Source organism: Pinus tabuliformis, chromosome J (genome assembly GCF_031772625.1).
Source record: "Pinus tabuliformis cultivar Carrire ecotype Pingquan chromosome J, CPIR1, whole genome shotgun sequence".
In the NCBI taxonomy this organism is placed as follows: domain Eukaryota; kingdom Viridiplantae; phylum Streptophyta; class Pinopsida; order Pinales; family Pinaceae; genus Pinus; species Pinus tabuliformis.
Window position 1 is genome coordinate 17,622,838 of NC_142295.1, and position 13,909 is coordinate 17,636,746.

General features: G+C 41.0%; 1 protein-coding gene across 1 annotated transcript in view; it reads left to right on the forward strand.

Annotated features, from left to right (window-relative positions):
- LOC149225193 (Zn-dependent exopeptidases superfamily protein) overlaps positions 1–13,574 on the forward strand; it is a 608,410-nt gene extending 594,836 nt beyond the window's left edge. The window contains 1 exon segment of the mRNA XM_089379887.1: positions 13,036–13,574. Coding sequence (XP_089236013.1) covers positions 13,036–13,361 — 326 coding nt within the window. The 3' untranslated portion in view covers positions 13,362–13,574.
- Positions 13,575–13,909: the final 335 nt, after the last annotated feature.

Here is a 13,909-nt window from a genome sequence, read left to right on the forward strand (position 1 = left end):
GTAGGTGAAATCCCTCTTCAAATTCGGCCCATGTACGGGTAATTTCAACCTCTCTGTAAATGTGATCTCCCTGCAATAAATTTGGCCTCAAACTCCAGTAAGGAAGTTTGCAATCATTTCTGTAGTAAACCCAACTAGGGTGGCCAGGTATTCCACCGAAATTGGGAAACCAACTAGGGTGACAATTAAATTCACCGAAACTGGGTTGAGGATCTCCCTTGAAACACTCAAGTAGAACTCGCTTGAGCTCTGCTTCAGTTGCAATTAGAAATGGTCAAATTAGGATGATTAGCAAATGAGTCTCCCTCTCCTTTTATAATTTTCCATTGAACCTTCTTCCAAGCTTCTAGATTCCCCTTTAATATTATTATACTTGTGGGGGCCACTTTTCACTAAGTGGTTTTTGCTGGCTTTTTCTAATAAAATAGAATTGGCCGCCATTTCCTAATAAAATAATAATTGCCGCCAAATAATATTTGCCTCCCTTTTTCTAATAAAATAATTTTTGCTCCCTTTTTACTAATAACATCAAAAGTGACCAAGACTCCTTAGCAATTTCCACAGTCTCAAAATCAGGGACATTACATGTTTCCATTGCTTCTGTTATGGGTTGGAAGATACATCAGATGGATGTAAAGATTGCATTCCTCAATGGTGTAATTAAGGAAGAAGTGTACATAGAGCAGCCTTGGGGTTTCGAGGTACATGGGAAGGAGTCCCATGTTTGCAGACTCAAGCAGGCACCCAGTGCTTGGTATTCCAAGATTGATGAATACTTGATGAGTTTGGGCTTCACCAAGAGTGTTGCAGATCTGGACCTTTATTTGTTAAAATTGGCAACTAGGGCCAAACTCCATGTGGGTCATATTATTTATGGCCACTGATATTTTGATTGGATCCTTCTCATTGAGAGGTGTAGGATTGATCTAAAGATCATCCGATTCCGATAAGTATTTATGAAGTTATAAATTTATTTATGTTATGGACAAATTGTTAAGTCGACCAGCAACTTATGTAGGCTCAAAAGCCCAACAGTCATGTCTATTCAACCTCTACGTTTTAGTATAAATAGAAGAGGACTTCAAGTCATTTCTACACACACTTGGATCTCTTCCTCTCTCTACTTGTCTTTGGGTTTTAGTAAGAGGAGAGATCCTAAGGAAAAGCCGGAAAAGTTGGAACTACGGGAATAGCTAGAAATGCTGGAACTGCTGGAAAAACCGGAATAGCCGGAAAAGCCGGAACTGTCGAAACTACCGAAAAAGCCGGAACTACTGGGAACTTCCGAAACAGTCGGAGCATCTGTCTCTGAAGGAAGGCAGCATGATGTATGAGATCATGGGCAGCATAATAAGCAGCATGATGATATGAGCATGGGCAGCATAATGATGCATGATGATATGAGCATGGGCAGCATAATGATGAATGAGATCATGAGCATGGGCAGCTTGATGATGAATAAGACCATGGAAGATGCAGCATGATGAGCAGCATGAAGATGAGAGCAGCTCAGTCATCAAGGTTCAACACATGTGACAGTACAGCAAGGTGTCACACAGTAATGTGCAGCAAATAGACGAGATGCAGCACTATGATAGGTGAACAAGTCACCTTAGAGAATCAGTTGAAGCAATATGTCTTCAACTGATCTCATGCCGATATCAAAAGTCAAAGTGATTGACTTCTATTGTAAATGTACTATCTCTCTCACTTTCTCTGCTGAACTTTGAAGAACATAAAAGAAGAATTGATCAAGGGTTTCCCCACATTGTGGGGTTTGTCCCTGGCTAGTGCCACATCTTGTGTCCTCTTGTCTTGGCTTGTCTTCTGCGATTTATATTTATGTTTTATCTGCGGTTTACTTTATGCTGATGTGATTGCTAATGTGGAAAAGAAATTGAAATAAATTGCTCTAGCATAGAACATACCTAAAATTAACATTATTACATGGTTGTTGATGGTGATCCTCTAATCTTGGTGTTGTATGTTGATGCTTTGTTCATCACAGGGGCAGAGAGACTCATCGGTGGGCGCAAGAGGGAGTTAGCCTCGGAGTTTAAGATGAATTATCTTGGCCTGATGCATTATTTCTTGGGATTAGAGGTATGGCAAAGACCTCGAATAGTGGAACTACATTGTTTAGATTTTGAGAAAATTCGGTATGATGGACTGTAAGTCCATTGCTACACCTATGGTGACCAATTTGAAGAAGCTGAGTGATTTTGCTTCAGATTCAAATTTGGTGGACCCCACGATGTACAGGCAATTAATTGGATGCTTGATGTACCTAGTTAACACCAAGCCATATATTTGCTTTACAGTGAACACCCTAAGCCAACATATGGTTGAGCTGAGAATGTGTTGAAGTACCCGCATGGTACAGTTGGATATGGTTTGAGATATGTCTCAGGTGTTGAAGTGAGGCTGAAGGAATATACAGATTTAGATTGGGTCAGGAATGCAAAGGACAAAAAGAGCACCTCGAGGTGTTACTTCAACTTGGGATCAACTATGATAGCCTAGTTTAGAAGGAAGCAGACTTTTGTCGCACTCAGTACAGCAGAGGTAGAGTATATCGTAGCCAGTGCCACAAGTCAGGAAGCAGTGTGGCTTCGGAAGCTACTTGCAAGGCTATTTGATCAAGAACTTGAGATGACCTTGATATTTTGTGATAATCAAAGTTGTCTTAAGCTTTCAGAGTATCCAGTTTTTCATGAAAAGTCGAAGCACATTGAGATCAAATACCACTTTATCTGAGACATGGTGCAAAGAGGAGCAGTGAAGCTCCCATACATATCCACAAACGAGCAAATTACGGACATTCTCACCAAGCCTCTATCTAGAGTGAAATTTATATACTTCAAAGACATGCTGGGCGTGATGCAGAATATCTTCCTCGTTGAGAGGGAGTGTTGATGTCTTTGCAAGATCGAGTAGACGATCTCCCAAGAAACCAAAAGGACTTGGCTAGGTCATGCTAATTTGACCAGAGGAGATGAATATATTCACCTAAGAAGCCAGAAGGACTTGGATGGGTTATTTGACCAGCGATGAATAGCCCAGGGAAACTACAAGATTGGAAAGATCTTCTCCTGAGAAGCTAGGAGGACTTGGCTAGGTGGTGCTGATTTGACCAGAGGAGATAGATGAAATTCACTTGAGAAGCTAGAAGGACTTGGTTGGGCCATACTGATTTGGCCAGGGGTAAATGGTCCAAGCAAATGGACTTGGTTGGGTCATGTTGATTTGACTAGAGGAGATTGATACATTTACTTGAGAAGCCATGAAGGACTTTCGCTGGGCCGTGCTAATTTGAATTTTGGCCAGGGGTAAATGACCCAGGATACTCGCATTGCTTACTCCAAGATGGAGTGATCTATAGATGTGAATGTGAGGAGTCATATTGCCTACTCTAGGATGGAGTGATATATAGACATGCATGTGAAAAGACACTACATCAACATAGCAAGCTCATGAATCTTTCTTATGGAAGAGAAATTTCAACCAACACTAAGAGGGGGTGTTGATTTTTGTAGCATTGGGAGGTATTCCAGCATGCCTTATTCGGCCTAGAAAATTCAGAAATAAATTCATTTTTTGGAGCATCAAGTCGGCCCAGTCACATGAAAGGGTGTGTCCCTTGGGTTAATTTACCCCCATTCGACATGTATATATAGATGATGTGACATTTCATTTTCTCCATCAAGCAAGACAAATTCATCTTCTCTCTCATCTTATCTCTCTTAGAGCAGTGGCACTGGCACATGTGACAAGGAAACCAAGTTTTGATTGAAGTTGACCAAGTGAATTTGTGTGACCTTTGACCAGGCCGAAGAGTTGACTGCAGTACGATTTGACTGCAAAGTATTGTAGTTTCTAAGTTTACTTAGAAACCCTCCATGCACTTTATCTGATTTATTCCTACCTACTTATTATTTTTCTTAACAAGTTATTTACAATTTAAATACTGAAAATAAACACTAGTGCATGCTCAACATATTACAGATCAGCAACTAAAAGAAACAAGAACAAACACACCACATGACACCATTATTTTTGGACTAATGTCCCCGAAAAAACCCCATGTGGGAAAACTGGTGCAACTATCTGAGGGTTTTCTTATTAAGCAATATCAGAGTACAATCTGGGTGCCGAAACTGGCCTACCCAACAGAGAATTTCCTTAGCAATAATACCTCTCAATTTCTGACAAATCTACTGGTTGAAACCCCAGATAATCCCTTCGGCAGCTACTCAGCACCAATCTGCCCCAGAAACCCCAGCGTCTGCCCAATCTGGACTGTGTCAGACTCTCCTAGCCCAGTGTTGGCCTTGCGTTAGCCTATCTTTTCCTGCGTCAGCCACAGGAGAACCTGTGTCAGCTCTCTGAGCCTCTGCGTCAGCTATGCTGGCCCCTCTGGTGCTCTGCGCAACACTGGCTGCCTCTGCATGGCCCTGCGTGAGCACTGGCTGCTCCTGCGTCTCTCTCTCTGACTGCTCTACTGCTTTCCCAACACTATCTCTGCCTCTCTGTCTCTCTGTACTCGATGCCCCTCAGATGCTCTCTCGATCACTGATCCTATTTCTCTTAGCAAACCCCGCTCTAGAGAATAGAATGACTGATCACTCTGGTGTCATCTCCAAGTGACCCTCAAACCTCCTCTTATACTTTTCCTGTTCACATCTCAACGGCCGAGATTAAGTCCCTAATCAATGGCTAAGATTAGATCTAGATTGATCCATGTCTTTTGGACCACTCTAACACAGATTCATATTAATACACATTAATACTAAACTTAGGGACTCCATTAAAATATTAATGATTTTAATATCTCCTGATCTGTTTAGAATCTGCCCAAACCCTTTCTGGGTATTGGGATCTCATGTGCCCCAGCCTCTCCACCAAATTTTGTGGCTAGAGCACATCCGATGCTACCCCAAATCAACATTCCCTCTTAGCGAGGATTGTGCTCTAGCAATACTCCTCACTGAGTATTACTCTGATCATCCGACATCGGTACCTGTGTTGATGCTAGGCCTTCCTACCCAACATCCTTTGCACTGCTACCTCATGTACTATTGCCCATGGTTCTGCCACTGCCACTGCTGCATTTGTACGACAGCTTCCTCTGCATCTGTGTTGTTGTTGGTCCTTTCTCTCAGCACTGCATTTGCACTGCACCTCCTCTCATCATGTTGCATCATACTGCCCACTACTACACTGCAACTCAGTTACTGAGAAGTAAGTAACTGATCTCCCAATTTGACCTCCCTGTTGGGCTAGAGACACCCACTAATGCTGAAGCTCCCTTTGCCGTTGACAAGTGCTCCCTCTCTGACCTCTGTGCTGCTGCAACAACTCCTTGCATCTTGCACCGTTGCACACCTCTCTATGTCATCCTGACCTAGTTCAACACTCCTGTGCCTCTCGCACTATTGCAGCCTACTAGCCTCGTGCTGTCTCAGGATTCCTGCACTATAGCTCTCTCTACCGCTCCATCTGCACCCGTCTCTACCCACTCAGCCAGTCCTGCTACTCCTCATCGGGGCTCCCGTAGCTAGGTCTAATCCAAGAGGTTGGGTATCGCTAGGATCCTGCCCCTCATCGCCTGTAGTCCATCTGACTATAGCTCGATGTCTCCCTACTTCTGCTCAAGTGGTGTGTGCCTAAGTTACCAGAAAAGAAAACGGATACGGGTATGGGGTTTGAAACGGATACGGCAAATTTTCAAAAAATCTGGATACGATACGGCAGGAAACGGCACACACACACACACACATACATATATATATATATATATATTTAAAAATAAAAATTTCATATTACCATTCATGAATCATATTTCAAAATCTAGATTATCATCTATGATCTATCATGATTCATCATCATCAATTCAACATATGCCAGAGGATAGGACAAATTCAGTTGCATGACACATCCCAGTGGTGAATATCTTGAAAAATATTTGTTTCATGCTTTAGAAGAGCCAACGAAACCCTGTCCAAATATCATAGCAATGAGCAGATTTCATTTCTTTGTTCATGTTTTGAAATGATGAAATTTTGTTATCAGGCCTAGAGTTGAGATTGAGGAAACCATGGTGTTAATGTCTAGAAGAGTTATCCCAACATTATTTTTCGCAAGTTGGGAAGTAGTGCTACAGTCTGTAACACAAGGATAACTCCAAATTGTCAATCAGACAATTTAGACTAAGTGATTTCTTGCATAATAGAACTACAATAACCCATTGGCCCTCGACAGTAAGAAGACATTGAAGCAAAAAAATAAACAAACGAGGCAGTTTTCTTTCTTTTGGCTTTATTGCCATGTGAAAAAATTTTCAATTCAGAATATACACTTCCTCCAGAATTCAAGGAAGAAAAAAATTAAATTGGAAAAGAGGGCAACGAAGAATGCAGGGAATGAGAACTCGGACTAACATAGATTTTGTGAGCTTGTACAATGTATGAAAAAAACTATGGGGGATAACCGAAGCACAAATACATAAGTTTTAGGAAGCCATTTGTTGCTCATCGATACAATTCTATCCTTCATTTTAAAATTAATTAAAAATTCTGCTTAACAATTGCAGCAATTTCAGTCAAAATGCACTAATCATTGATACTGTGGTAAATCAGATTTACTATTTGGTATAAAGTTCATGCTGACATCCTCCTCTTTAGCTATACTACAACAGCACACGGAATTGGTTGTGCGCATACCATGTTTGTCTAATGTCAACATCTCCTACAACCAAGACAAATTTCCTATACCTAATAGATATAGTGTTTGTCTACAGCACATGTGACTAAGAAAAAGCCCGACTCTCTTTGGTACTACATGCCATTTTTCTGAACTCAAACATTAAGTAATCAATTACAGCATGAAATACCAAAACCTTCTTTCATTATTGAAGCATCTCGACGGTGGCTTAAGTTCTCAATGCAGCAGCAAGTAAACGGCGGGTTATAACTTATGAATAAGGCAGCAGCATGAGAAAATAGCTTAGGTAAGTTAGGTTTAGTAATGCGTATATTATATAAGTTAGTTGTGCAGCCAATTTTCAATTTTAAGTTTGTTGTTCCCGGCGGGCAGACTTCAAAACCGTATTTTTGCTGTAAAACGTTTAAAATTTTTCCAAATACGTTTTAGAATTTCAGAAAACGTTTTCAAATTTCTAAAACGGCACCTTTTTTCTACAAAAACGCCGTCTGGAAAAAACGTCCCATATCCAAAAACAAAAAACGGCACCAAAACGTTTTTCTGGCGTTTTTCCGGCGTTTCGTTCCAGGATCCGTATCTGAAACGGGAAAACGTCGTTTTGGGGGTTAGGGTAGCCGTTTCCGGCAACTTAGGCGTGTGCGCACTCATGGCACAGTCATCGTTTGTCAAAACTTCCTTCTCTGCCCATGTTGGCGCTGCCTTAGTCTCAGAAGACTCTCCCTTACTCTTCTTCCTTGGACACTAGGTCGCATAATGACCCAGCTCCCCACAGTGGAAGCACTTGATCTTGGAGAGATCTTTCTTCTTCCGCTTCTCCTGCTTTCCCTCAGATGCTAGGGCCACATCTTCCTCCTCCTGCTTGACTTTGATCCCCTTGCTGCTGCTACCCGTCTTCGACTGTCGTCTGATCTCTTCCTGGCAAAGAGCTGCCCACATCTCGTCCCAAGGTGGAAGTGTCCCTCTGCCCAGTATACTCTGGACAAACACTTTCCAGTCTTCTGAGACAACATTCAAGGTTGTCCTCACCATTAGCTCCTGATCCGGTGTCACCCCTATAGCAGTCAACTAATCTCGGATCTCATTTAGTCCTCCGAGGAAGATGTCATTCAATTGTCCCTTCTTCATCTGATACGACCTCATCTGATTCTCGAACAACATTCTTCTCTGCATAGAAGTATGCTGATACAGCTTCTTAAGAGCCTCCCACATCTCAAATGTCATTTCCTTCTCGGCTATATGTGGTACCACATGATCCTTGACCCCGTCAAGGATAATGCACTTGGCCCTCGCCATCACCTCCTCGTACCTGTCATTATCACTGGGGTCAACTGGGACAGCTATTACCTTCAAGGCAAAGTTCTTGACACGATTCCTGTCAAGCACTGATTTCCAGATTGCGAAGTTCGATGCTCCATCCAGTCTATCCTGGTCTCTTACCCCGTGTAGTGCCATGATGCTCCTCTACTTCCCTTCTGGAAGTTCTCTGTTCGACTCCTCTGAGTCTCTACTTTCCGTCTGGAAGTTCTCTTCTGGACTCCCTCTGAGTCCTGATTTCCCTCCTGGAAATCCTTCTGCCGCTTGTCGAGATGCCCCCTACTCTGATCATCTTGTGCAACTGCATTGCTAATCCAAGTTCCTTGATAACAACTCCTCTGGCCCTGCTCTGTCAGGTACTGTTCTGACTACAGTACCTCACTAGCTCCACTCTGCAATATTCTTGCAGCCTTCTAGACCCCAGCAACTGCCTCTTTGTGAACTGCGTCAGCCCCTCTCTGCCTCACGCTGGCTCTGCGTCACCCCAGATGGATTTGCGTCAACCCTGGGATCCCCTGCGTCAGCCCTCTAGTCCTCTGCGTCAGCAACACTGGCCTCTCTGGTGCTCTACGCAGCACTTAGCTTCCTCTGTGTGGCCCTGGCTGGCTCAGCGTCACAGTGCTTGGCTTCTATGTTGCTAGAAACAGCTTCTGTCACCTTGGGACAGTTGTTTTCTACTGCTATTGCTTCGCTCGGCTGATGTCTTTTAGTTCTCCTGTGATCTGCAATCACACTCTGATACCGTGTTGTAGTTTCTAAGTTTACTTAGTTAGAAACCCTCCATGCACTTTATCTGATTTATTCCTACCTACTTGTTATTTTTCTTAACAAGTTATTTACAATGTAAATACTGAAAATAAACACTAGTGCATGTTCTACATATTACAAATCAGCAACTAAAAGAAACAAGAACAAACACACATGACACCATTATTTTTGGGCTAATGTCCCCGGAAAAACCCAACGTGGAAAAACCGGTGCAGCTATCTGAGGATTTTCTTATTAAGCAATATCAGAGTACAATCTGGGTGTTGAAATTGGCCTACCAACAAAGAATTTCCTTAGCAGTAATACCTCTTGATTTCTGACAAATCTATTGGCTGAAACCCCGAATAATCTTTCTGGCAGCTACTCAGCACCAATCTGCCCTAGAAACCCCAGCGTCTGCCCAATCTGGACTGCGCCAGCCTCTCCTAGCCCAGCGCTTGCCCTGCGTCAACCCCAGAAGGACCTGTGTCAGCTCTCTGAGCCTTTACGTCAACTACGCTGGCCCCTCTGGTGCTCTGCGCAACACTTAGCTGCCTTTGCGTGGCCCTGCATGAGCACTGGCTGCTCCTGCATCTCTCTCTCTGGCTGCTCTGCTGCTATCCCGGCATTATCTTTGCCTCTTTGTCTCTTTGTACTCAAAGCCCCTCAACTGCTCTCCCGATCACTAATTCTATCTCTCCTATCAAACCCCGCTCTAGAGAATAGAATGATTGATCACTCTGGTGTTATCTCCAAGTGACCCTCAAGCCTCCTCTTATACTTTTCCTGTTCACATCTCAACGGCCGAGATTAAGTCCCTAATCATTGGCTAAGATTAGATCTAGCTTGATCCATGTCTTTTGGACCACTCTAACACAGATTCATATTAATACACATTAATAATTTATTTTCCCTAAGTTTAGACTTAGGGACTCCATTAAAATATTAATTATTTTAATATCTCCTTATCTATTTAGAATCTGCCCAAACCCTTTCTGGGTATTGGAGATCTCATGTGCCCCAGCCTCTCCACCAAATTTCGTGGCTAGAGCACATCCGATACTACCTCAACACAAAGCTGACCACAGGTCTGAGCTTGACCAGGCCGAGTTGACCACAGGCTTTGACAGTTTGACTAGTGTTGACTTCTGATTATTTTGAGCAGTCTAACCAGTATTGACTTGCTGGAGTTTGACCAGGTTTGATTGGTATTTTGACTTGGATATTGGCACATATTTCTAGACAAATTGGATGTATAAACCTTACTAAAGAATAATTTATCTTAAAGAAAAGTTGTTGGGTTTTCTCCCTAGGTTGGGTTTCCCAAGGTAAAAATATTATCTATTGTGCATGGCTTTCTTTCTATGATCTTTGTTATTTCTGCTACATTTACTGTTGATATTTTCTGAAGTGTAATTGCTCAATGATATCAGTGGCATAAGAATACTGTGTAAAATCATTAGGAATTAATTATCTGGCAGAAAATTGAATTCTACTATGTATCTTGTAGAAAATTGAACATGGGCATTATCTGCTACTTAAGTATATAATGTTTCTTGGCCTGCACCATTCTTCAGAAGCTCAAAAACTGTCAAACCCTCTTGTAGTTGCGAATGAAAAATTTTGTTATAGTTACCCTTGTTGGAAGGAGGGGTAGCAGGCCCATCACAAAACCTGCTACATTTTGAGACCAGTATCTCAAGATATGTGAACTGCCTTGAAAAATGTGGAAAATGACCGAAAATCAGAATGAAGCTAACTGCCCAAGAATTGTCATGCCATGTCAACAAACCCTCTTGTTCATCAAAATGCCTGTGAATACCCCTGCCAAGAAGAGGGGTAACAGTCCTCAAGGGAATGTTGTCTGAGCAGTGAGAATGTTAAAGCCAATTAATATTTGGTTGTTGCAATGCAGCTTTTGTTGTGCATGTCTGATCTTTCCCTTCTGTTCAACTCTATTGTGGACCTCAAAGGAATGTCATCTCAGAAGGTTAAAGGCAATTAATATGTGGTTGTTGCACTGCAGCTTTTGTTGTGTATGTCTGATATTTCCCTTCTGTTCAACTCCAAACGAGCTAACTCAGGATTGTAACATTTCAGATGATCATGTTAGCAATCATCCTACAGTTTAACAGAAAAACAGGTCGGTCATAGTAACTTTTTATTCAGAAATGGAATTTCAAAACTCAAGTATGTATCCAATTTGATAATAAACGACGTTGATAGTGTAGTAATCTTTGGCAAATTGATATATAAAATTACATAATTAAATATTTGTGCAAGTTGCTGTCGAAAAGATCAAAGAATTTAAATTTGTTGACGACTAGAAAAAGCTGCTAAAGTTAATTCTAATTAGACCAGCAATACTGGCTTGGACAGGTACAAAATATAACGTCCAATGATGATCACAAATTAGTTCCCTTTCTAAAGAGTGGTCTGAGGCGAATGAAAAATATTGTCTTGTCTTACACAGTACATCTTTTTGACTCGCATGTGTCAAAAAAACATCCTGAGTTAATGGGCTCATTCACCATCCTCTTGACCAGTATCAAACTTCAATACTGGATATAGCATCAGCATATAAAAGAGTGTATGAGTTTGTCCAGAACATTTATTTACATTTTGGGTTGTGACTGGATTTTTGTTCTACTACTCTTATATAATGTCTTCTAGGAAAATCACACAACAGCCATCCACAGCATTCTCTGTTTGCCTATATTCATTGGAAAAGAATCATTCTTTGCGGTGGATAGATGGTCACACAGTCTGGGAAAGGTGTTTGCAGTACCATGAGACTGAGAGCGAGAGGCCTCTCCTTGTTATGGAAATGGCACTATCAGCCAAATTTAATGTGGATGCTACTTTCTTTCATTTCACTGAGAACACACATTTTAAATGAGCGTTGGCGGCTCAATTCTCAGGGAGAATTGGCATTTTTTGAAACTCGCTGGAAACTGGGGCCAAGGTGCATATGTTGGCCATCACCGCTTTGTAAGGAAGGGCGGTCTGTATAATCATATCGTAGTTAATGATGTCTGATTCTTGATGTATACCCTGTTGTTTAGCAATGAAATATAAGATGCATTTTCCAAAGTAAGAAAACTGTACTTGTTGCTTGTTTGATGTGAAATTCTGTATGCACATACAATGTTCTTGTATCTTTGTCGCAGGAAATGCCTGAATGGAAGGCCTCCAGAAACACACTGGAAGCATCCCTGTGCCTTCCACAAAATGACATCCCTGTTAATTATATAAATGTTATATACCTAATGTGAAATTCAGAATGTAAGTACAACGTTCTTGTATCTTTATAGCAGGAAATGTCTGAATGGAAGGATGTCAAAAACAAACTGGAAGCATCATCGTGCCTTTACAAAATGACATCCCTGTTAACTGTATGAATGTTATATGGTATATACCTATCTGTATAAATTATACTAATAACTATTAAGAAGTTTCATATCTATTGGCATGGCCATGTCTCATATGTACTATATGTATGAGCCCTGAGGGTTAGTTCAAGGGATTTTATTTGCCATGCCAAAGCCATATTGGCCAAGGATGTCACATGGTGGAATCCACCTGGATTCCTTGGAGTTACGCATACATGTTATCCACTGGCTACATTTACCATGGGCACCATTTATGGAATGTGAGGAAGTGCCTGGAAGGTTTCCCTGAGGAAGTTGCCATGGAAAATATAAGGTACTATGTAAATGACTCTCTTCTTGACTGCATACAACCATTCATTGTATCATTCACATTTATTACTCATTATTTCTGTCCTCCTAGATGATATTGGCATATTCCTTTTCTTATGAACGCCTATGGCATGCCATGGCTACTGCAAAGTATGTTACACTGAAGGAACTAAAAAGAAAGCATAACAGTGTCTGGAGAGCAGTTAATAAATTATTATCTTTTCTGGGATCATTTCCTTATCAAAACAATAGATTAATCAACATACAAAGATTTCATTAGAAAGACCAGCATAATATCACTGGGAAAAATGTGCTGTCATTCTACGTTAAGCTTAGTCCGAATTAAATCTAGATTAGTTTTTGGTCAAATGCAGTTCTCTTTATGTAGGCAATTCGATGCCTTTATTATCTTATGCATTGTGATTTATTTCCTTTTCAGGAGATGCCTTAGGCACTCCCGCATCGGCAGTGATATACTTTTGAGTGCCATTGATCTAATTTGGTCATTTGTTGACAATAATATAGTTTCTTCTTCTGTTTAATGTGACAGATACACGTGAAACTTTGGTTCCAGGAGATGACATTGTTGGAGTTCATGGATGGCATATAGTCCAATTTGCAAGCAACATGGATGGACCAACATACTTCTTTCTTACCTTATTCTGGCACCAAAACTCTACAAGCCCATTGTCCAGGACAGGTGCACATAAAAACAGAGAAAATGATCTTCTAATAAAGTTGAGAACGGATATGAAGACCATTACACCTAGAGTAACCCAGATATTGGAAAAACTCCCAAATTGGTGTGTGTCTTTTGGTAAATCAACATCAACTTATATGCTCTCCTACCTTAGTAGTTTCAGTATCAACTTTTGAGCCAGCTATTGGATGTCTCAATGTACTACCAAGAAAAATAGTGTTTTGCATAAGAATTTTAAGCACCTTCTGCAGGACTGCTGGTACATACATACAGCAATCCAAGTTCATATTTGGAATAAATTGCTCTTCTCTGCAGTCCCGAATGTTAAATTCCTTGTGAAGTATTTTTAAGGTAAACAATGTATTTTTGAGTTGCATATCTCAAGTTTACATCTATTGCATTTTAACCCATGTGCTATAGTGTCTGTAAATGATGTACAAGTAATGGAAGCTTAATCTATCTTTATTTTCAATTTTCTGAACATTTTGGTGTTTCTTTTTTTATATGGACTTGGTTCTTCAGGAAATGCAGCACTTTCTGGTTTGCAAAATAAAGTTTAAACCACTTCACCGTGTAAACACCTTAAAAGATTTTTTTTACCTTTCCAATATTTAATAAGTTGATTTAAACTTTTATCATAAGGTCAGTCAGGCAGCACAGACTCCATGGTGCCTAACCAGTTGATGGCAAAAAATATCATCACCAGCTTCTTATCGGCCTTGGA